Genomic DNA, 24627 nt, shown 5'->3' with positions numbered 1-24627 from the left:
TACTAACTAACCCACTAATGAAGTAGTGTGAGAACATTTGAGGTGCCTTTTTCTGGTAATTGCTAAATCAAACCGACTCATTTATGAAGAACACAAGCATTAAGTGATGTCTCAGACTAGTTGTTCCCCTTCACATACTGTTTAATTGTACTAATGTTGAATATGTTGATTAATAAATACTTGGCATTAACAAAACATGCCTTTCATTGGTTTCCATCCAATAACCTGCATCACAGCGAGTCATGTGATCAAATGAGTAGTTGATGTCAAAATCAAATTACAACTCCATTTCTGCATTTAATACGGATATAAAAGCATTCTGTCAAAAGGTTTATATCAGCTGACAAACTACTGTAAATGTACTGATTTTTTTAAGTACTTATAAACAGTCAAATACTGATTTAACTTCTAAGTAAAAAGACATTATATTTAAGCATATTTTTGAGGACTTTTTGCGGTGATACTTTTAATTTTCTCCCTGAATTCTTATGAGAACTATATGTAAAAACCAAAAATGAACCCATGTTATTAAAAATAATAAAACATGTTGATGCATTCTTTCGACAATGATTATATTATTGGGTTTATATAATTATATAGTATTAAAAATATACATTTGTAAGTATTTTGTGGTGTAAATCAACTGAAAACACGTTTAAGCACCCAACCTTTATAAACCAAATGTATTAATGAAAACATGATATTACATGTTCAATATTCACCAAAATCACTTCACACAAGCAGTGAGACAGGAGTCCTCATCTCATGCATGTCTGATTCTGAAGGACTTTATAATTTCGATGACAATATTTATGATCAGGATGACAGTCTCGGTTCAACTAGTTCGGTCAAGATTCAATCCCATCCCAATGTCTATCAGGCTTTTGTGATGTTAGGATTTTCCAGCCTTCTTTTCACGCTTCTTCCTCGTGTAACGAAAACTCTTCAGTGGATTTTTGCCTCTGATATTCTTCTGCAAACGCAACACAAATAAAAACGGTATTCATTCAGAGCGCTATTAGAAGATCTGTTTTTAAAGTGATTATTGTTAACTAAAAGCATACAAATGACTTGTAATAAACGTTAACTGCAATAAAATATATTACACAAATTATATAAATATACCAAATACATTTAATGTATTTCTAATTTTTGTTTCAAGTTTAAGTACTAAAATTATAAACTAAAATAAAAAGTACACACTAATGTAATTGAAAAAACTTTAAAACTTAAAATGATTTTTTCTTTTAGTACTAAAATAATGATAATATAAACTAGAATAAGAATTAAATAAAATTGTATAAATGACAACTAAATGAATAAAACTTACTAAAAATAAAATTGTCATGAGAATAAAAATTTATAAATACAAAGTAATATAATTGACAACAACAAAATACAACTAAAACTAATAAATAATAAATACTAATAAATAATTATCTTGATTTGTCATTTTTGTTTAAAGCTGAAGTACTAAAATAATAAAAATGTAATAATAATAAACTAGAATAAGAACTCATAAATACAAACTAATAAATGACAACACAACAAAATGAATACAACTTTTTTTTAAAAAGTGAAAACAATACAAAAAACACAATCAATAATCACATTGCTGCTCAACTCTATTAACCAAAATGCCATTATTATATCAATATGAAAATAAAATGGTGACAAACTTATTCATTTAAAAGAAATGTAAGTAAATGATTTGTATTCTAACCTTAAAGTTAAAGATAAAAAAATATATATATATTTTCAAAATTAAGCTGCAATAAAATAAAAAATAAAAAAAATTACATGAAAACTTAAAACTAGAATAAAAACTAAAATTGATCAAAAATAAATAAAACTATGCCCCGTTCAAGTAAATGAAGCATCTCACCTTAAAGCTGCTCAGCATCACGCCGCCTGTTTTAATCTTCTTTTTCTTCCGTCGTTTCAGGGGATTGACGAGACTCTTCAGCGCCGTCGGAACTGAATCAGATATGAAAATGTGTTTTGAACATCTGTGTGTCTTTGTGTGCTATACAAAGATGAATAACAAGGCAGCGAGTCCTTACTCAGGTAATCCGGCACGTTCTTCAGGTGAGGTTTGATGACGGCGGGGTGAAGGTCTTTATCGTGTCGCAGCAGCTGCAGGTCTCTGGGATTGTCTTCGAAGTACGTCTGTCACACACAAACACCAATCATTCGACACGACGAGAGGTGAAGCGCTTCAAACCAAGCACGTTTAAAGAGCCCAAACCTTGAGTTTCTCTGAATTGAGCAGCTCCTGTTTGATCTCCTTCAGTCTGGCCTCCTTCACCGCCTGCTTCGTCACCGATCGCATGGCATCCTGGGAAAATTAAAGCACATGAGAGACTCCTGAGTCAGCCGAAAGCACAAACACAGCTTCAGTGCAGCGTGAGGACACAAACATACCCGACATCTGTATCTGAAGCCCTCGATTTCCTCCATTCTGAACCCGTACGGCTTCAAAACACTGTCATGTGTGACGTCTGGAAACAGACCAGGGAGTTTAATGCATCATTCTTTGCTGCCTGCATTTACATCAAATAATAATAACAATACATATTGAAAAGATAAAGGGCTCATATTCTACACAATACCTGCATTTTTTTTTATGTTAAAGCACCAAGATTCCAATACAGTAGTTGCCGAGCAACACACAAATGTAAACAAACGTGGCTCAGCCAATCAGAATCAAGGAGCGGAATTCTCAGTTTTACAATAGAATATTAAACTCAGAAGAATAAAAGCAAGCCAAATCTGAGTTTTCTGAAAACTATTTTTACCTCCAGTAAGAGCGTTTTCGACCTCTGCGAGCATTTCAAGCTCTGTGTGGGATATGAAGGACAGCGCAGAGCCCGGGTTGTCCGCACGAGCCGTTCTACAGAGAAGCGGGAAAAAAAAAATCAGTGTTGTTATTATTGACTAAAACTATTAGAAATGTTTTTTTTATTAGATTGGAATAGAGCTGAGAATAATAGATACTGTATGTGACCCTGGACAACAAAACCAGCATTAAGTGTCAATTAGTTTTTATTGAGGTTTATGCATCATCTGAAAGCTGAATAAATAACTTTCCATTGAAAAAGTTTGTTAGGATCTGACAATATTTGGCAGAGATACTACTATTTGAAAATCTGGAATCTAAGGGAGCAAAAAAATCTAAATATTGTGAAAATCATCTTTAAAGTTGTTTAAATGAATTCTTAGCAATGCATATTTTATTTATCAAAAATTAGGCTTTGAAATATTTACAGTAGGAAATTCACAAAATAGCTTTATGGAACATGGTCTTTACTTAATATCCTAATGATTTTTGGCATAAAAGAAAAATCAATCATTTTGACCCAGTGTTTTTTTTTGGTTATTGCTACAAATATACCCGAGACTTCAGACTGGATTTGTGCTCCAGGGTCACATTTAAATTGAGAAATTAAGTTAAAGTACTACAATTATTTAAATAAAACTGAAATAGTTTTATATATTTACAATATACAAATAAAAATATACACATAAAATCTTAATTCAAAATATGAATAAAAATACACTTTGAACTGAGATTTGAGAGGCCACATCAAAGAGCATCAAAACAGCATTTATTGTTTGAATTTCCTCTTAAAATGAATAGAATTTGAAAGCGGAGACTGTTTCTTAATTCTAAGGGCATAACGGGAGGCGTATAATGTATATCATGTCTGAAACTGTATTCACGCAGACTTAAAGCTCGATCTTGGGATTTAAGAACTGAAGATCTATGAAACGAGGAGTCTTCTGAACTGATTTTCTACAGCAGTAATACTTCAGCACACCTGCCGACGCGGTGGATGTAGGACTCGACTGAAGCGGGGAAATCAAAGTTGATCACATTAGACACGTTGTGGAAGTCGATTCCTCTGGAAACGCCATATTCCTTGTCTTTTCCTCTGGAGGGAAAAACAACAATAGCATTCATATTTAAAAAAACACAAATAGTTTTCAACACCCCAGACTTTTTTTAAGAGAAGACAGAATAATATTTAATGTTCGAATGTTTTGTGCATTACTTCTTTTTCTTCTTTCCTTTCTCCTGGGTTTTCTGGGAACGTCGAGCGGGATTCTCCAGGCCCTGTTCGTCGGTGGCGATGATGTAATTGTAGAAGCCTTGATTAAACTGACTGATAATGTGACATCTGAAAAACACAAGACATACACAGCATAAAAACAGCATTTGCTACACATTTAACATCTACAATCTGATGTATCGGAGTTATTCACAGCAAAGTAGTAATTCTACATATTAGTGGTTAATATTATTTTACTCCAACCTCATGCCTTGCTTACATCAGCAGGAGAGAAAAAGGTTTATCAGAAGAGAATAGAGTTATAACTTTTCATATTATTTAAACAAATACTAAACTTTTTCTGTGGAATAAATATTTTTCTATTTATGATTTACTTTTTGTTTCGGTTTCTTTCTTAGTAATTTTGGTGCTTCAACTTTATTTGTTACAAAAATATTTTTAATAATAATCCTGGAAGTGACTTTACACCAGTGTTAAGTTTCACAGTTTTAGTTCATATTTTGAATTTTATTTTCTATTTTCTGACTTTAATTTTAGTCTTTAGAATTTTTGTTGTATGTTTTTGCAATTTTTGTGTATATACACATATATATACACACATACACATACATATATATACACTAGGGCTGAACGATATATCGCTATCGTATCTATATCTAGATATGAACTTTCAAGATATTAATATCGGAAAAAGCAACGATATAGACGATATAGATTTCCCCTCTCCGCGCACGCCCTGCAAACAACTCTGGCAGTCACAACCAACATCAGTTTTACGAGTGCCCTTGACTGCACCGCTAAAGCCAGCACGTGCACACTAGGGACGTGGGAACCATATTGTGAGAGGGGTGAGGGGCGGCGTTTCAATGGTGACGCGTCATTGCTTGTCACGTGACACACCGCAGCAGCAACAGCGCTGAATGAATGATGCTCTGCTTTTATATCATATTATAACAAATGTGTTAGTTATGGCATGAAATATCTGATATTCCGATTGTCAAATACATGCAAGTGGAAATATATTGTTGTTTAAACACCTTTATAACGATCGAGTGAGTTGAGCTGTATGCGCGATGGGCGCCGCCGTGTTAGTTTGTGCCGCAGATGCAGTTCAGAGAATCGGATCTGTTGGATTTACAACCTCTATGTTTACAACATGTCAATTCATCCACTTCTCCCGAAATACTTAAAAGTAAGTGGCTGGTGAACTGGGAATAGAATAGAGTAAACGCTGAAGTTACTTACACAATGTGTATCTGATATGAAAAACGTGTCGAATTATAATGGAAAGGATTATTATTACCTCTTCCATAGACATCAGTGTGTATTTTATGTATTGTTTTTTAGTACTTATGTGAATTTATTTGTTTGGAAACTAAAATAAACAGTATGTGGTTGAAAACACGGAAAAGTTGCGACCTCTTCGGCTGGCGCGAATGATTTCAACGTAAAGACGCGTTTACGTGCGTCTGGAGGTCTCGAGTTATGAGTTATGAAAAGGACCATTGCAAGCTGAGAGCGACTGGCTTTGTGGTGGAAATTGGCAGTAATACCCCAACCTTGCGCAGCTGTACCCGAGTGTCCCTGGGACATCAGTGCGGTGTCTTCTCAACAGCTGGACATATTGAATAAGAAACGCTCTGCTCTGGACTCCGAAAATGTTGATCGACTTGTTTTCCTGTCCAATAAATTTGTAATGGCCTTATTTTTGCCTTTTTGCGCATCACAATATGTCTACCTAGTGTCAGTTACGTTCAATAAAAAAAACACACATGGCCTGTTCTCAAGTCCATTTAAAGTTTCATTTTAAAAATTTTTTTTAAATAGATTGAATCATTATTAAAAATAATCTTGGAGATTTTTGAATTGCCTAAATCATAAATGAAGCCTGCAGTGATGTTTTTCTTTTGTTATGGCAGCCGTCCCCTCTGCATATATATTTTTTTGAGAATGTTGCACTCCTGTTGCCGTTTGTTATTCTTCACGAAACTTCATGCCAATAAATAAGAAATATTGCTGACTTGTGCGTTTCCAGCGCTCTCTTTACGTTCGTCCGTTATTTGACGTTGAAAAAGGAAACCTTTTTTTTTTTTTTTTTTTAAGACATGAATTGATTTTACAATCGATTCAATGAACACTTATGTCTTAAAAATCGAAAATGATTTTTTCACAAAAGTGACAGCACTAGCTCTGAGCGCGCCTGTCTCTGGCCGCCCCCCCAGCCCCCCCTTTTCACACGTCTATGCACAACTGTACAGAGACAGCGGACAAATTAGGAAGAAAGAAATGAGTGCGGGAGATAATGCGGCCGGTGGCAGTGCAGAATATGACTGAGCCAAAACATAAATCATCTTCCATAATTTGGAAGTATTTTGGATTCAGAAAAGACGATGTAAACCAGAGTGACGTGTTGTGCAGGTCGTGCTTAGCAAAAGAACACGTAGTCTTATCATAGCGATATCGAGATATCTGGCATGAAAATCGAGATATGAAATTTTGTCCATATTGTTCAGCCCTAAAATACACACACATTTTTTTTACTATTATTAATCTTAGCTGTTAAAGTAAATTAATGTGTGAAATTTTCTAACTAAAAATGTTTTTTTTTTAATGCAATTTTATATAATGTACTGAAACTTTACTTTAAAAAGCAACATTTCTTTTTTTATAGGTTATTATTTTTATATAATAATCTTGCAGATGGTGCAGCAATGACCCCCTGCAGCTTTAATAATAAAGTAATCAGATTATAGTCTGATTCCTGCTCTCCTGGCTCACCTGGAGTGAATGGGCAGCTCAGAGTTCAGGACACACGCAGGGATGCTGAACTGCTCCAAAAACAGCTTGAGCCGGTAACAGCGGTCCACATCTCTGACGAACACCAGCGACTTCCCTTGAACCAGGCCGAGCTTCAGGAGGGTGTAGATGAGCAGGAACTTGTCCTCCTCCTCACATCGGACGCTGTACTGCTGGAGCTGAGAGCTGTCGGGCAGCTGAGATCCCTGGAGCTTCAGCATGACCTGCGACAGACGGAGGATAAGCGTCAGATCCAGCCGATCACACCAGCTGCTGGCGCGGACGCCGCTGCACTCACGGGATTGTGGAGAACCAGCTCCTTCAGGGCCTGGACGTCGTCGTTCAGCGTCGCAGACATGAGGAACGCCTGGTAGATCTTGGGTAAGTGACTGCAGAGGTGAACACAGACACATACTAGATGCTGGAGCTCTAGCAGGGATGCTACATTTAATACAAGTTGTATTTAATACCACAAAACCAGACATTAGGGTCAATTTTCGAAATTGAGATGTGTGCATCATCTGAAAGCTGAATGAATACGCTTTCTTTGATGTATTGTTTGTTATGATCAGACGATATTTGGCTGAGATACAACTATTTGAAAATCTGGAATCTGAGGGTGCAAAAAAAAAAAAAAAACTAAATATTGAGAAAATCATCTTTAAAGTTGTCCAAATTAATTCTTAGCAATGCATATCACTAATCAAAAATTAAGTTTTGAGATTTGGGTAGGAAATTTACTTAATATCTTCATTGAGATGATCTTTACTTAATATCCTAATTATTTTTGGCATAGAAGAAAAAATTATAATTTTGACCCATACAATGTTTTTTTGGCGATTGCTACACTGGTTTTGTGCTCCAAGCTCACATATTTGTTTTCAGCATACACTGACAAAATAATCTTGATTTCAGGATTTCACAAAAGGAAGACTTTGTTGTTTTTTGCAATGCATGCATTATTTAATGCAAATCATCTAGATTTTTGAGACCTAGTTTTTATGTAATAAAATTTTAAAAAAGTTTGACGTATTTACCTCTACAAAACTTGCAGGACATGGTATTTTCTGTAATCTAAGTCAACTTTTTTGATCATCTAAAATGTGCTGTGACTTATATACTACAATTCATTTGGTGCATGCAAAACATGCATGAACTGCATGGATTTGTGCTGAATGTGCCCAGGTTTATTTCTGCATTTCACTTTCAGTCTCACATTAAATTAATGCCTCTATAATTAATGCTTGCTTTATCCTTCTATGTATTCATTTCTGTTCTGAATACTATTGAATTTAAAGATCTTATTGTGGAATGATGGGAACTAAAATACATGCTTATAATGTGTGCAACTGTTTCATTTTAAAATGCAATATTGACACATGACTTATTTCTCTCAACAATCCAGTTTTGACTCTATTTGTTTTCTGGAAAATATGGTATTACCATAGGTAATAAAGCTAACAAGACATGCAGGTGATGTGTGTCTCATGCGGTTTTGATGAGAACGTACCACAGCAGGCTTTTAAGGTCTGCTTCAAACCCAAAGGAGAAGAGTAGATCAGCCTCGTCGATGACCAGCATCTCTAATGAAGTCTGAATCTGCAGGTTCTGGGCGTTGATGTGGGCTTGAACTCGGGACGGTGTGCCCACCACAATGTCTGGCTTCTCCATTAAAATCGGCCTGTAAAAAAGATTTCATCACACTCTTAAGAGACTTAAGAGCTTAAATGAGTTTCAAACAATTCCTCAATTCACTTGGTTTAGGGTTATCATTAACCAAATTTATTAAAAACTGAAATAAAGCTAAAAAAAAATTCAATAAAATACAACTGTACTTATTGAAAATGAGAAATGTTGCATTGGCAACTAACTAAAATAAGTTTAAATAATAAATTACTAACTTCAAAAAAGAAAAAAGAATTTTTTTTTAACCTAAATAGTAGTATTTGTTAAAAAACTAAGAAAAATGAAAAAAGCACGAGTCAAAATGACTAAAACTTAAACAAAAATTAAAACAAAGACTAAAGTGTAAGAATTAAAGCGAATTCAAAATATTAATAAAAACAATGGTAGTGTATAAATAATACTGAAATGTAACATTTTATGAAAGTCATTTCAAACTTTTCAAGACATATATTAGCAATTTTTATTATAGGTCCTTATGTAGATATAACTTCTTTATCGACAGTGAAAAATATTTGACTGTGGTACTGACTTCTGTGCCGATATATCTGCCTTCCCGGAGATGTCGGCCACGCGCACGTCTCTGCTGCAGAACGCAGTGAGCTGTCGGATCATGCTCTGGACCTGCTGACCCAGTTCTTTGGTCGGGACCAGGACTAGAGCTCTGACGGCCTGCTCACGTACAGTCTGGACAACACAATAAACTGTGTGTTATATATGTGAACTGACTCCTCTGTCATCCAGGCCAGAGAGAGCGTAAATAACGTGTCACCTGTTTAGACGTGAGGATTCTTTGGATGAGGGGGATCGCGTAGGCTGCGGTTTTCCCTGATCCGGTTCGAGCTCGGGCCAGCAGATCTTTCCCCTCGAGCGCCAGCGGGATGGCTTTCTCCTGGATGAGGGTGGGCTGAGACCAGCCTAAATCAGCCAGAGCCTGAGAGAGAAACAAACACAGCTTCATCCCAATCACAAGTGGACAGCACTCAAAAATATTGCAAAAAATGTGTTTGATTTGTGAAACCAACATGCAAAATTCATGAGAAATTCAATTGTTACAAATGTACTCACTTTAATTAATTATGTTATATATATATATATATATATATATATACACACACACACACACACACACATACATATATATACAATTTTATTATGTATATAAAATTATAAATATTTTTTAAAAAGAAATGTAAATGATTATTTGCGCACACACATATATATATGTGTGTGTGTGTGTAAATAATCATTTACATTTTTTATTTACTAATTTATTAGCTGTCCTTAAACAACAGTTGTTTTTTCTTGTATAACAGCAAATAATCAGAGTTTTATTGTTTTACAAACGTTACAGTATTCGACCAGGAACTATAATAACCACATAACTAAATATAAGAATGGCATTTATGGGAAACATCTTTACAAAGAACGAATCGTTGGCATAGATCCTAATAAAATAGATATCCTAATAAAATTAATACAATATCACGTTTCTCGTATATCATGTAACGACAGTGCCGATGTTAGAATAAAAACATGATGTAACCGCATTCAAACTGCACTAAAACAACTGATGATAGCATTTCGAGGTAGACAGACTTTGTATTATTAGCACGACTGTTTTATTTTACCTTTAATACTCGATCATCTAAACCCATCTCATGAAAGTGTACACTGCCTTCCTCCATCTTCACACGTGTGTTTGCGCACAGACGAGCGAGACATTAATCCCCGCCGCGTCTCAGCGCCACCCGCTGTACCGGAGGAGAACTGCAGGTCAAACCACACGACGTCACTTTCACACAAATTCAAACGCCTAATAAGAAAAGCAAAGTCTAAAAATCAATCCAAGAATTTTTGCGTCACATTTAACGTTTTTGTCCGGTCTTAAATAGTGTATTTATAACCAAACGCAGTTTAAGGCGTTTCACCTGCAGTTACGCGGACTGACCGCTTGATGCCGCTGTTGTGAAACGCCCTGACAGAAGACAAACAAAAGCACTAACGTGGAGGAAAAACAGACACCGAACGCAAAATCCAGGTGAGTTTCACCTTTAAAACGCCGATGCACATTAACAAACACCTCTGTTAATAGATAAGTCCTAAATAATTATCGCTGGACACGGGGAAGCTGCATTAAACTGCCGTTCCTGTAAAGCTGCTGATGCACTATGAGGAAGTGAATATCACACATGCTGCTGTTGACCTACACAACAAGCAGACGAATTATTTCACATATTTCATTCGTGCATTTCTATTGTGTATACACGTATGTCCCAAAGCACTCAATATACTTTCTCTTGCATGCAAAAGAGAAAAGAAAATCTGATATGGAGACATATGTTATGGGAGTCTGTGCATTGTGCATAAAGAGACACTTTTTGTTTTAGTATTGTGTGAATGATTGTGTGTTCAGATGAGGCAGCGGGTGTTCACCGGGGTGGTCACACAGATGCAGGAGCATCATGGGATTGTGGATCAGGAGGTTCATTTCCCAGTGAGGTCTGTGTGTTTGCTTTATTCTGTATGAATCAGTCATAACCTGTGTCAGCTTGATGTGAGGTATGTTTGTGGTTTGTGTTGCAGTGTTGTAGTGGGCCGTGTGCCTCTGGTGGGTGAGAAAGTGTTGGTGAAAGCGGTCCAGGACCCCCTGAAGCCCATCAGCTGGACGGCACAGAAAGTTCAGACACTGAACGGACAGGTGGGGAGAAATGTTATTAGAAATGTTATATTAGAAATGCACAGTTTGTTAAAAAGCACATTTCTTTGTGCATATTAGTGTGTTTGCATGAGCAATGCTTGAAAAACATGCTTTTAATACAGTACAATGAGAATAATCATTTCATTTAGGTGTACTGTGATTAATGCATTTTCCTTAATTCTGGACTTGATGTTCACCCTTATAACTGCTTTTCTGTTTTAAAGCACAGAAATATAAATTTTCCACTAAAAAACACTACCTGTCATATGTTTGGGCTCTGAAACTTTGTTAAAAGACATCTCTTCTGCTCACCAAGGGTGCATTTATTTTTTCAAAAATGCAGTTATATTTTGAAATATTATTACAATTTAAAATAACTAGTTTCTATGTGAATGTATATTAAAGTTATGGCTGGGCAAGTTAACGCGTTGACGCATTAATTGATTATTGCTGATAATTATTTTATCGCATGTTAATGCAGTTTTTTTATTATTATGAAAATCCGTTGCTCAATAGCTGGATTTCTATCACCCTGCTTTTATGCACATTTGAAAGTATTGCATCAGAATCGTGTGATGGAAACGCTGAATTTAGAATAAAAATGTCTTAATTCGCTTGCTTGGTGGTTTTTGACTTGTTTTGCGAAGAGGGTTAACGTGAATAATGGGAGATGGAAATGCATTTTGCGATAAATTCCTCCAAGCGCATCAAAAAAGTAATGTGACTTTGTGTTATTATAAGTTAAGATTTACAAGAAATGTTTTAACTGCTACTATGTAAAAGGAACACTGCTGTACAAAAGCACCTTATTTGTTTAAAGCGTTTGCAAACCGAATGTCATTGCACTTTCATTCATATAGCAATACTTTTAAATAAAAAAGTGCACAATACACTACTTTTGAATGCATTATTAGTTTTGTGCCTGATACGATTAATTGCAGACAATCATGCGATTAATCGCGATTAAAAAATGTAATCGTTGCCTAGCACTAATTAAAATATAATTTATTTCTGTGATGCACAGCTGTATTTTCAGCATCATTGCTCCAGTCTTCAGTGTCACATGACCTTCAGAAATCAGAATAATATACTGTTTCGCTGCTTAATAAGAAACATTTTTTATCAATGTTATAAAAACAGTTATGCTGCTTCATTGTTTTATTTTTATGGAAAGCGATTTGCTTTTTTTTTCAGGATTCTTTGATGAACAAAAATATTTTTGATGTCTTTACTTTTAATCAATGCATGCTTGCTGAATATGTACATGAAATTGTGCACATACTATTTTATTAATTATTTATAATATTAACAGTGGCAAACAATGCATATCTGTAACAGTGAAAGGTTAATTTTGCCTTAAAATTTAATTTAGATTTATTAACATTTATATCAACAACCAATATTTGTTCTGTGGAAGTACGAGTCTCTACCATGTTACAATTTGTAATCTACAGTGACAAACAAATGTAAACGTTTGGTTTCAAGATGCATGTAAAGATTCTTTATAATCAATGACATGCGAGTGTTATGAAGGAGTGTATAATGTTATTTTTTATGCTTGATCTTCAGAAGCTTTGTCTCTTTCTCTGCTTTCGTTCTGTCAGCCCTTCAAATCTCCTCCTCCGCTGCTGCCCTCCATGTCATCGAATCTGAAGCCTGGCATTTTAGGGACCAAACCACAACCTCTGCTGAAATCTCCCAAAATACCACCGCTGATTCCCAGCATGCAGCCAAACCCTGGTATGATGCAGATGTCCCATCACCAGCAGATGTCCTGGAGCGGTCCGTTTGACGGTTGGGCGGGAGGACGGAAGAGACACGCTGAGGTCATGGGAGGACGTAGAGGTGGACGCTGGTGAGACACACTTTCAGTGAATACTGTGCTCAGTACACTGCATGCTTTAAATAAAACTATCCAGTATGCAATGATTAAATGCTTTTAAACAGCCTACATTAACCACACTACATTGCAATCTAATTGGGCTCCAAATCTCAGGTTGAAAACAAATAGGTACTAAATTGAAAGTTTTAGTTTCTTCAACGAACCCACGAGTTGCATCCAGTTACATCATTAACAAAGAAACGACGATCTTGCATTCTTAGTTTAATTTTGCATTGAATTTTTAGCAGTCTGATTAAATCAAAGTCAAAGTTGTCAAAATTGAGGTTGACGATGCATCTGTACAGAACAGAAGCAGAACAGAAAACGAAACAGAAAGAGCTTTATCGCCGAGTGTATTTGCATATACGAGGAATTTGTTTTGGTGACAGAAGCTTCCAGTGCACGGAGACAACAACAACACAGATAATAAATGGAAGATAGACTGGCTGGGACTTTTCTTGTGCATTTTCATCCCTTATACTAGAAATGTAAGCTTAAGTTGAGTGCATTGCATTGTTGGATGTGTTATGCTCATCAAGGATGCATTAATTTGATTAAAAAAATGTAAATATAATTACAAATTAAAAATGCAGTTTTCTATTTAAATATATTGCTAAATGCAATGTATTCCTGTGATGCACAGCTGTATTTTCAGCATCATTCCTCCAGTCTTCAGTGTCACATGATCTTCAGAAATCATTCTAACACACTGCTTTACTGCTCAAGAAACATCACTATTATTAAATATAGTTCATATTTTTGTGGAAACTGTGATGCATTTTATTTTTCAGGATTCATGATTTATGATGCATTTATTTGAAATAGAAATCTTTTGCAACATTATAAATGCCTCTACCATCACTTATTATTATAATATAGTATTGATTTGTTTCAAAATGTTTCGCTCGCTTCGTTCTGTTGTTTTTGTGTGACCGTGCTTGAAGACTGTCCTGATTTTAACACGTCCTTGTTGCTCTTTGTGGCGTGACTCAGGGAGGACGGCGGCGGAGGGCCGTGGGGAGGAGACGCCATGCACCAAAAACGAAAAAGATGGAGGCCTGCCTCAGAGGAGGAAGCGCCCAAAAAGAGCAGCTCCGTATCCACACACAGCGCTCCTTTATTCTCCAGTTTCTCCAGGGACACGTGAGTCGTTCAGAAACAACATGAGATGCTCTAATGAAACATAAGCTTATTGTCATTTCCTCTTGGTTTTTTCAGCCAGGCCTGTGATTATCTGGAGCTTCAGCGGCGGTACCCAAACCTCCACCTGTCCTCCAACCTCTTCCACCTCCAGCTGTCCTGGACCCAGAGTTTCCCGCTCGAGCATCCTCTTCCTCTGAGAGGACCGTGTCACTTTCACGTGGGATCAAACCAGCCGGAGAGAGAAGCAGATGTTTGCGAGTCCACAGATGATGCTTTCTCTGTTAGGGTACACGCACCGCTCTCTTGACCGATCATGTGACCACGCAAGGCGCAGATTCTCAGGAATGGTTGTGTTCTCTCCGCAGGTTCTGCTGTTTTCTGTGCCGGGTCTTGAGGACTTGTACTCACAGTGTTGTAACCTCTCAAAGGAGGCCGTACATCCCACTGCACTTCTCAAAGTAAGAACATCTATGAAATCACACGCTCTTCAAAATAAAAGTTCGGAATAGTGATGCAATAGATATTTGAAAACCTTTGAGCATCGACGTGAAAAGTTACACAGGTAAATATTGAAAAAAATATTGAGTAAATATTGAATTCTTTGGTCCACAGACTTAAGGTTGGTCTCTTTTTAAAGCAGACACTCGGCAGATTATTGTAAAACTGAAAAAAGTTATAAAGATTATATAACAAATATGTTATGGAAGTTTAAGTTTATGAAAATATAAAATATAATAATTTAAATATGTCTATTTTATATTAAATCTATATTATACAAAACATGTTTTACTATAAAACTGCAAGAAAATCAAAACCAAAATGAATAAGTTATGTTCCAAATTTGGGGTTGATATCTCAAAAAATGAGCTTTCAGTGAAGTTTTTTGTTTGGGCGCAGTACCAAGCTTTTCCACTAGATGACCATCAAACCTCATTAGTAACCTTTTAAGGGTGCCTTCCTTTCCAAAAATGGTTAGAGTGACCAGAAACATGTTTTTCCATGCTTCTCTCAATATTTATGAAGTAGACATCACAGTCAGAAGTATTAAGGGTTAGTATGGTAGTATTTTAATTCAATTCAACCTCAAAAAACACATAAAAGGCATGCTACCATTGCGTTATAGTAATGCATCAAAAAAGGATAATCTATTGTTTTTTCTACATAATTAAAAACACTTTTAGACCTTTTTTCCTCAAAAAAATACAATGGATGTTACCTTTTGAAAACTCCATGAAAATTAATAAAGATTTTTACAGATTTCTCATGATTTCATCTGTGCATCACTATTTCAAAGTAAAGGTCAGAACGCGCACTCTGACTCTGATGGGTACTCTTCTTGCATATTAATAAATTACAGTTTCTCTGTAAATATCTCTAAAATCAGTCACCAGTCTTTAAGCTTTCCAATGATATATGGTTTGTCAAGATTACTTTAGGTTCAGACTAAGATGTTACTGTTTAAAACATGTAATAGCAAGTGTGCCCATTTAACATTTTAAAGAACCTTTTAAAAATCTAAATAAACGCTTTCTACTGTAAATAATCTTTTTTGCGATCAAAAGTTTCCATGGATGTCTCTTGTCATACTGGAAATGTTGCACGTAATTCTAAAGACACATAATATTCATAATCGACAAGTCGACTGCTTTTCGGCTGATGTTTTCTTTTCGGCTGTTCGGGGGAAATAATATTAAAGGGCACCTATTATCTCCTTTTTTCACAATATGCAACACAAGTCCCCAGAATGTGACTGTGATGTTTCAGCTCAAAATGCCATTTTGAGTAGAAGCCAAAACATGCTGCTTTCGTGCATGTGTATTTAAATGAGTGTTCTGTATAATTGTGTCCCTGGCTCTTTCTCTGTGTTGTAGTTTGTGATGGTGGACAGTGGAGGTGAACTGCGGCTTCCGGGGGGTCACTGGTCACCTAAAGCGGACGGAGCGCATCCAGCGAAGGACAGTTCGACGCTGGTCAACACTGCGGTCCGCTGCATAAAGGATCAAACCGCTCTGGACCTGTCAGCCTGCACACAGTGGTCTCTAGATTTGGTTTTTCATTTCAGTTTAATGCAGTTGAGATTTATTGGTCTGCCAAAGCGGGTTGAATTGGTATTGTTTATGTACAGAAGGTCTATAAGTAACAACAATAAGAAGAAAAACATAGATGTAAAGCATAAATTATTTATTTGTAAATTCCCTAAATAAACGATTTATAGTTTAAATGCATTTTTAATACACTACTATTCATAATTTTGGGATCCATAAGTTTTTTTTTTACTTCTATTCAGCAAGGATGTATTCAATTGATCAAAAGTGATAGTAAATATATGTATAATGTAACAAACATTTCTGTTTCAAGTCAATGCTGTTCTTTTGAACTTTCTATTAATCAAAGAATCCTGAAAAAATAAATGTATCGCAGTTTCCACAAAAATATTAACCATTTCCAACATTGATGATAATCAGAAATGCTTTTTAGAAGCAAATCATCATATTAGCATGATTTCTGGAGTATTGATGCTAAAAATACAACTTTGATCACAGAAATAAATTATATTTTAACAGATATTCACATAGAAAACAGTTATTTTAAAATTTTAATAATATTTCACAATATTCCATTTTTTTCTGTATTTTTGAACAAACAAATGTATCATTGGTGAGCAACAGAGACTTCTTTAATTAACTTGCTGACCTCAAACATAATCCCAAATTTTAGTCTTATGTTTTAATTAAGTAAACATAAGAAATACCTCACTTTTTGTCTTTTATATATTCATTAATAATTTGCATGTATGTCTTTCTGTCTCTAAAGGCACAAGATGGCAGAGCTGAGATATCTTTTCGGAGATAAAATAGAGACCGTTGTGGTGCTGTTGCCAGATGTGTGGAATCTAGTACCAGCAGAAGAAGACTGGGCAAAATTACGACAAAAAACGCTGGTACAGACTTAGCAATGACATCAGAGTCTAAAAAAATTATTCATCCGAAATATGCTTAGAATCATATCAAGAGATGTCTTCTAACTTGTCTGTATCTTTCCTGTCATCCAGGATGGTGATTTGTCACTTCCAGAAGCTCCCTCCGTGGTTTTTCACCCCTCCGCTGGACTCAATCTGTCTGTCGTGTCTCTGTCTTCACTGCTGGAGCCCCAGACGCCTCAGACACGGGACAGCTGTGAGGTAAAACGGTTAACAATGCATTGTCAGAGGGAGTCATTTGGGCTGTAGTCATTTGGAGATAAGGCTAGGTAAATCTAGGTGTCATCTGCTGTGATAGGCAATCTCATTATTTGACTCAGTGGGAGCATATACAGGTAAACAAGAGCGGTGCAAGCATAGAGCCTTGTGGGACCCCACATGTCATGGACGTCTACTAAGACTCATGCTCTCCTATATTCACATAATAACCTCTCCCTTCTAAGTATGACCTGAACCATTTGAGTACCATCCCAGAAAGCCAGACCCAGTCTTCCCGTCTCTGTAGATGTATGTTACGATAGACCGTGTCAGACACAGCACTGATATTTTGCCAGAATCCGAATTTAAGCTAATATAATTTTTTTTATCTTAATGAATGCTGTGTCTGTGCTGTGATGTGCTCGGAGACCAGATTGAAATTGTCCAGGTGTCCATTTGAGTTTAAGTAGTTGTTGAGCTGATTAAAAACTACCTTTTCAGTAAACTTGCCTATAAAAGGGAGATTTGATATTGGTCTATACTTGCTCCATTTGCTGTCTGAGAGCACTTCACTGGGAGTCTGATTTAAAAGAGTACGAGTGTTGTTTAAGTTTCATTCATTTTATTCTGTTTTTAAGTTTTGAGAAGAAACTCTATCTAGCTGTGGATAGTTCCACATTGAAAGCATGAAGGCTGTCTTTACAGATGCTATAGTGAATTTCAAGTTTCGTCTTCCTCCACATCTGCTCAGTTTTTCAGCGTTTTCTTGTCATTTTCTGAGCTACTGCTGATTTTCTCCCAAGGTGGTTTTTTTGTCTGCTAGTCTTCTTACTGACTTTCACAGGAGCTATATCATCAATAAGATTCTTAACTTTTGAGTTACAGGAATCAAGGAGAAGATGAACAGAGTCTGCAGAAATGCTTGGTGTTTAAGATATAGCCTCCATGAAAAACAGAAACGGGTCTAGATTCAGTGTTAGCAGAGATCAATATTTCAAAGAAAGTAAAGAAGTGATCAGACAGTGCTACGTCCATAATAACAATGGATGAAATGTTTAGACTTCTAATGAGGTGTGTGGGTCCATGCACATGCTGAATCGGGTCAAAAGTGTTTAAAACAGTTATAATTCCTATTGTAGTTTTGATTTCTGCATTATCTGTGTGAATATCAAAAATCCCCTGCAATAGCAAAACAGTCAAACTTCACTGATAACAGTTCTGTGAACTCTTCAATACGTGATGTAGTTAGCATTGTTAAGGTGCACTGTTGTCTTCGCTGACGTCTCTCTTGCTGGTATCAGGTGAGTTTGATGGCGGAGATGTTCAGCGAGATGCTCCAGAGGGATTTTGGGCTTCAGCTGTATCAGTGTCTGTGCCGTCTGCCTCAGGACCCCAGTGTCCCGCTGACCGGCGTCAAAGAGGACAGCAGCGCACCCATGGTACACTAGACTGCACACCTGTGGTATTTTAGGATCACTGAGATACTGTTATAGTTTGAATAATAGTTTAAATTAGTTTTTATTTGAATGTTTTGTTTTCTTTTAAATTTTAGTTAAAGTTGTATTAATTTATTTATTTTTTGTTAAATATTAATATATTTCAATAGTTTTTTTTATTTCATTTTTAGTTGTTTTAGTACATCACGTAAATGTTGTCTTGAAACTAGCTGAAATAAAATAATTTCAAGGTTTTTATTTCATTTAAAGTTGTAAAAAATTTTTTATAATAATCCTGCTGCACACACAATTCTATTTATATATATATATATATATATATATATATATATATATATATATACACACACACACACACACACACACACACACACATTAGTATGTAAACAAAAACTTTTATTTTGGATGCGATTAATCACGGTTAATTATAGTTTTAATAATATTTTGAATTTGTTATTGCTTTTATATTTCCTGTTTTTAATTTTATTTAAAGTTTTAGTAATTTTGCTGTGTGCGTGTTCTAACATGTTAATATATAGTTTTTACAAATTATTTTTTCAGTTTTAGTTATTTTACCACATCAAGTCAAATTAAATAAAAATGCAACTACCTGAAATAAAGAAGCATTCAATTTTAAATTTAGGTTTAATGAAACATTTTATTTTAATCTAAACAATATATAATAAAATCGTAGCATTAAAAAAAACATTTACATTGTGGAATTTTAAATGAAGTTCACTTTCAGTGTCAGACAAGGATCCTTTCACAAAAACAATTCTAAACCAAATTAAATGGTCTGCTGTTCCTTTAAGGATTTAACCTCTGAATGTAAATCACCTCTGTTATGATTGGCTGATTACTAAATAGATATTTTTTACACTGTTTTCTCTGTATAGGAGGATGAGCCCAAAAAATCTGACAAACAGACGGGAAAAAAGAAAGGATTGATCGATGCGAAGAAGAGGAAACCCAAAGAGAAGGATGAGGAGAGAGAGACGGAGTACAAGACACACGTTGACGAAACTGAAAAACAATCTGAGCATCTAAAAGAGAGTAAAAGTCAAAGTTTAGGAGGAGACGGGCAGAGCAGCAGCGCCTCAGACACTCAGCCGTCAAAAGATAGCGTAAGAAATCAGATTTCTGCTTGTGTCTCAGCCACACGTCTCGTGTCTTCTCCTCTAAACGTGTCTGTTTGTGTGCTTGAAGGAACGTCCTCTGGGCTGGACGGCTCAACTTCCCCGTAAAGTGCTTCTGTCCTGGGTGTTCTTTGACCGTCAGCTGACAGGAAGTCTTCGAGAGCAAGACCTGATCAACATCCTGCTGTCTCTCGGCCTGTTTCTCAGTCCTGCTCAGGTTTTGTTTCTTAGAATTCTGCAGAATAAAAGCATTTTGGTTTAACATTTTGCAATTAAAATTTTTTTAAATAAATGAAGGCAGACATAAATATTAGTATTATCATTTTGCCGTTGTTGACAAATAAAATTGTTATTGTAATTAATATTGTTATTAATACTTAATAAATCCTTTTTTTATTTAACAGAAAATAGTTTTATTGAAATGGTAGTATATTTCTGTATCAATTTGTTTATTTTTAATTCTCGTTTACTAGAATTTAAATAAAAAAATAAAATGTAATATTTTTTAAAATTATAATAAAACATAATTTTTATTACTGTATCTTATTAGTATAATTAAATGTTTGTTTTTATTTTACAGTACAGCAGTAGTATTGGAAAAGTAGTATATTTCTTTATTGATTTAATTGATAACACTTTACATTAGTTCATTAGTTCATTAGTTAAATACTTCTACAGCATTTATTAATTTTAGTTCATGTTAATTACAACATTTACTAATGCATTATTAAAATCTAAAGTTGTGCTTTTTAACATTAATGCACTGTCAATTTACATGAACTAACCATGAAAAATTAGTATTATTATTGTCATTGCTATAATAGTGCATTTAGTGAAAAATGTGATTAAGTTTTATAAATAAAAAAAATATTTTGAATAATGATAATAAATAATTTTATAATAATAATATAATAATTATTGTTTTGTTTTTTGTGTACCCATACTGAATTAGAAAAAAAAAAGGTTTTCTTTCTTTTTATCAGTTAATCAATAAAATGTCTCAATCTAGGTAAAATTGTATAGTGAAATATTTGTAATTTAGGCATGTTAGAGTATTATATTCAGTGTTCAAACCTATAAACCAAACCAACCAGCTCAGAGACGAACCAGGAACATTGATTCAAAATGAAAATTAGTAGAAATTTGTAAAAGATACGAAGAGCGTGCACTTGCATATCACAGTCGAATAAAAAAAATGGTAAAAATATAAAACACACAGCAAAAAAATATAATTTTACCTATTTTCTTCTGAAATCAATTTATAAACTTAAAAAAGCAAAATTACTTAAGATATTAAATCTTTTAAGTCCTAACCCTATTGACACATTTTTTATTTATTTTAAGCATAAACCCACTTCATTTTGGTATATCTCAAGTAATTTTGCTTCTCAAGTTAATATATCTTGATTTAAGAATGTTTAGAAATTCGAACTGAAGAACACAATTATTTGATGTGTATTGACGTGCATTCTTCAATTATATGTAAAAACAGTGTATTTTAAGTCTGTCTGATGTCCCATCTCTCCTCAGGCGCAGGATCTGGTCAGAAAGGCTGCGGTCGGTGGGCTTTGCCTCTACAGAAATCTGTGCAGTCGCTGGTCAGACGCTGATCAGACAGACAGCAGCGCCAGTGCTGAGGGTGAGTCATGCAATCTGATAAAGTGTGTAAACACGTTTGTCCATAGCATTATGAAAATACCAGTGTGTTCCTCTCAGGAAATAAAGCCATGTTGCCCGGCCAGTCATGCAAAGATGGAGCATCTGCCCATCGCACCGCTAACACAGATCTGGTGAACTACAGAGGGAACGTCATTAACTTACCAAACCTACTGCAGACGCTGGAGAGCAGCAAAGCGACCCAACGGGAACTAGAGAAGTGTGTCAGCGCACTACAAGCCAGACTCGGTGAGACCGTGATGCTTTAGACGCATAGTTAAGCCAGATTTGCTGAAAATGTCCTCACCTGTCAGATGAAGGTGAGTTTGTTTCATAATCAGGTTTTGGAGAAATGTAGCATTGCATCAGTGTCTCACCAAAGCATGCTCTGCAGTGAATGGGTGCCGTCAGAATGAGAGTCCAAACAGATGATAAAAACATCACAAGAAGACATTTCTCACTAAAAACTGTTGATTCTGGCCAAAAAAAACACTATTTCCTCAATCCATAATATTGCTTTTTACAGTAAAAAAACAAATAATCTGGTCTGAATCAAGAGTGAAATCTAGATCAAGCACCGTACAGCTCTAAACAAATATGTGGGTGGATTTTGATGTGAAGGATTATGGACTCAAATTTTGGTTGGAAGCAACATTTTTAAAGTCAAAAGCATCTTAATGATGAATTTGTTTCTTACAAACATGTATATTTTGGCTTCACCAGTCATTAACCGATGGACTGGAGTGGTGTGGATTATTGTGATGTTTTTATCAGCTGTTTGGACTCTCATTCTGACGGCACCCATTCACTGCAGAGCATCCATTGGTGAAACACTGATGCAATGCTACATTTCTACAAATCTGATGAAGAAACAACTCTGCATCTTCAGTACATTTTCAGCAAATGTTTATTTTTGGGGGGTGAATTGTTCCTTTAAACCTCTCGTGGCGTGATGCTGTATTCCTGCCATTACATTCCAGTATCATGTGATGCACAAGATTTTATGCATGCATTTGAATGTGTGTCCGGTGTGTGTACATGTGATGCAGAGGCAGCAGAAGCGAGGAAGGCGTCTAATGAATCAGAGCAGGGCCATCAGAACGAGCTGAAGAGGAAACTGGAGAAATCCGAGACACTTAACAAAACATACGAGAAGACTCTGAGAGAAAACAGCAGCCAGATGATCTCTGTCATTGAGAAGATGCAGAAGATGGTCGAACAGGTGATTTATATGAATTTTAGAAATGGCATTTTAATGGATTTGTGTTTTAATGCATTATTTTTTGTCATATCTTTATTAATATAGTATGTGTTTACTGTTTAGACATCAGCCCTCACAAATGCAGGAAAGGATGAGAAGGCGTAGAGACACAGACGCTCCTCAGATGGTGATGCAACAGCGTTTGGACCGAGGAGAGTAAAAGAAACCTGCAAAATAAAACATTTTTGTTAGCTTTTAAAAATGTTCTTTTTTTTGGCCGGCTGAATAAATGTTTTCATGCACATAGATATGAAAAGAACTGCATTTGTGGACATTTGTAAATGTTTTTATTGATAAATAGGTTTTGCTGGCTTATTTTAGAATGCATAAGCATTCATATGAAACTATGTAATGTGCTTAATATGGTAAGGAAACGTTGTGCTTTATTTATTTAGTTTTATTGAATTTGATTTGGTTATTCAATTCTGGCAGCTAGAAAAAGTGATCCTTCCACACAACTGACAATTTCATAAACAGAGATGCAGATCTGCAAACCTGTTCATAGCCCGGTATAATGAAACTCTAATTCTTTTTTAATGTGAATTTGAAACGGTGTGTTTTAATTAAAAGACAGGTGTCTGGTCAGGTTTCAAAGGTTGGAAGTAAGCATGAAACCGGTTTTGTTTTTCTCTTTTTGACGAATTGGATTTGATTGAATTTCTGTTTTGCTCTTGTGTACTAAAGCATTTCCTTACTGTTAGCAACTGTCCACCGCCATAAATACTCTTACGTGTTGGTACGAGGATAGTCTAGTGTTTAGTCTAGACTAAAGTATAGTGAACGTTCAGTTATTTTGGAAATACTGGCTGAATTCTCCCTTTCAATTGCAAACAGTAAGATAACGACTTGTCAAAAATGTTTTTGTCTTTTTCTCAGGGACCATTAATATTTTCTAATAGCCTGTTTCTGAACCGTTGCATGTTTAACCGTCTTCCAAAAGAATTAAGTGACTGAGTAAAGTAGAAAACATTTCTCATGCAATATAGTTTTTCTTTTCTTTTGGTCAGTTTTTTTTTAATCCACAAAACTACATTTTGTTCAGAGGTTTGGCCAGTGAATCTCCAATCATGTATGAAAATGTATTTGGCATTCGTTTTCTGAGGAGCAGCCCCAACAGAAATAAAACAGCTCAAAAAATATTCATAGCTCAATCGTTTTTTTGTACCTTAGAATTTCTAATTTTTATTTAATTTATTTTTGAGTTTCATTGTGTGTTTTGACCTTGCGAATTTTCTCATCTTAAAGTGCAGATGTGTGTACGAATGCAAGTAAGATATTAATTTCAGTGTAAACCGCTTCATTGATTTTATGAGAGTGCTTGGACTGTTTGCTAACTCTAATATCTAGAACTGAAGTAAAAAGAGGGTAATTTTGCATAGTTGATAGATTAAACTATTATGCTACTGCTACCCATCGCCCATTATAGATCAACTAACAATCTATAAAAGGTGCAAAATGCATTTACTTGCACATATTTGAGAATCAAGATTTTTTATGATATAGTTAACACGTTTGGGAATATTTTGAGTAAAAAGTGAAGAAGAAAAAAATAAAACATAAGGCTATTCCTGTTATACAGTGCTATTGTGGCTGCTGTGTGTCACATGACAAGCATTGACACAATACAAAATTATTTGTCAGTTAAACGAAACCTGATGCAACAT

General features: G+C 35.3%; 2 protein-coding genes across 2 annotated transcripts; one reads left to right on the top strand and one right to left on the bottom strand.

Annotated features, from left to right (window-relative positions):
- Nucleotides 1-654: 654 nt before the first annotated feature.
- On the bottom strand, nucleotides 655-10322 carry ddx56 (DEAD (Asp-Glu-Ala-Asp) box helicase 56). Its single transcript, XM_052607614.1, has 14 exons — nucleotides 10184-10322; nucleotides 9325-9486; nucleotides 9085-9239; nucleotides 8380-8550; nucleotides 7168-7258; nucleotides 6852-7093; nucleotides 4056-4181; nucleotides 3822-3935; nucleotides 2799-2893; nucleotides 2425-2501; nucleotides 2249-2338; nucleotides 2064-2169; nucleotides 1886-1977; nucleotides 655-973 (listed from the first exon to the last, which is right to left on the bottom strand). The coding sequence occupies exons 1-14, from the start codon at nucleotides 10238-10240 to the stop codon at nucleotides 893-895; spliced, it is 1659 nt and encodes a 552-aa protein (XP_052463574.1). The 5' UTR covers nucleotides 10241-10322; the 3' UTR covers nucleotides 655-892.
- Nucleotides 10323-10474: 152 nt separating this feature from the next.
- ccar2 (cell cycle and apoptosis regulator 2) lies at nucleotides 10475-24102 on the top strand. The gene is made up of 17 exons (XM_052607613.1): nucleotides 10475-10593; nucleotides 10969-11054; nucleotides 11139-11253; nucleotides 12858-13108; nucleotides 14129-14278; nucleotides 14354-14564; nucleotides 14644-14736; nucleotides 16150-16313; nucleotides 17093-17219; nucleotides 17331-17459; nucleotides 18758-18895; nucleotides 19807-20034; nucleotides 20117-20263; nucleotides 21577-21685; nucleotides 21763-21951; nucleotides 22752-22924; nucleotides 23027-24102. Exons 2-17 carry the CDS (start codon nucleotides 10969-10971, stop codon nucleotides 23066-23068), a joined length of 2352 nt encoding a protein of 783 aa, XP_052463573.1. The 5' UTR covers nucleotides 10475-10593; the 3' UTR covers nucleotides 23069-24102.
- Nucleotides 24103-24627: the final 525 nt, after the last annotated feature.

Source organism: Carassius gibelio, chromosome A10 (assembly GCF_023724105.1).
Source record: "Carassius gibelio isolate Cgi1373 ecotype wild population from Czech Republic chromosome A10, carGib1.2-hapl.c, whole genome shotgun sequence".
Taxonomy (NCBI): Eukaryota; Metazoa; Chordata; class Actinopteri; order Cypriniformes; family Cyprinidae; genus Carassius; species Carassius gibelio.
This window is presented reverse-complemented; position numbering and strand designations above follow the sequence as displayed.

Coding starts and splice junctions, on each gene's coding strand:
- ddx56 (XM_052607614.1), bottom strand. CDS start 10,240: ATGGAGGAAGGCAGTGTACACTTTCATGAGATGGGTTTAGATGATCGA. Junction 9,487..10,183: donor TAGATGATCGAGTATTAAAG/GTAAAATAAAAC, acceptor TTTCTCTCTCAG/GCTCTGGCTGATTTAGGCTG. Junction 7,094..7,167: donor AGCTGGTTCTCCACAATCCC/GTGAGTGCAGCG, acceptor CGTCTGTCGCAG/GTCATGCTGAAGCTCCAGGG.
- ccar2 (XM_052607613.1), top strand. CDS start 10,969: ATGAGGCAGCGGGTGTTCACCGGGGTGGTCACACAGATGCAGGAGCAT. Junction 16,314..17,092: donor CTGTCAGCCTGCACACAGTG/GTCTCTAGATTT, acceptor CTGTCTCTAAAG/GCACAAGATGGCAGAGCTGA. Junction 17,220..17,330: donor AATTACGACAAAAAACGCTG/GTACAGACTTAG, acceptor CCTGTCATCCAG/GATGGTGATTTGTCACTTCC.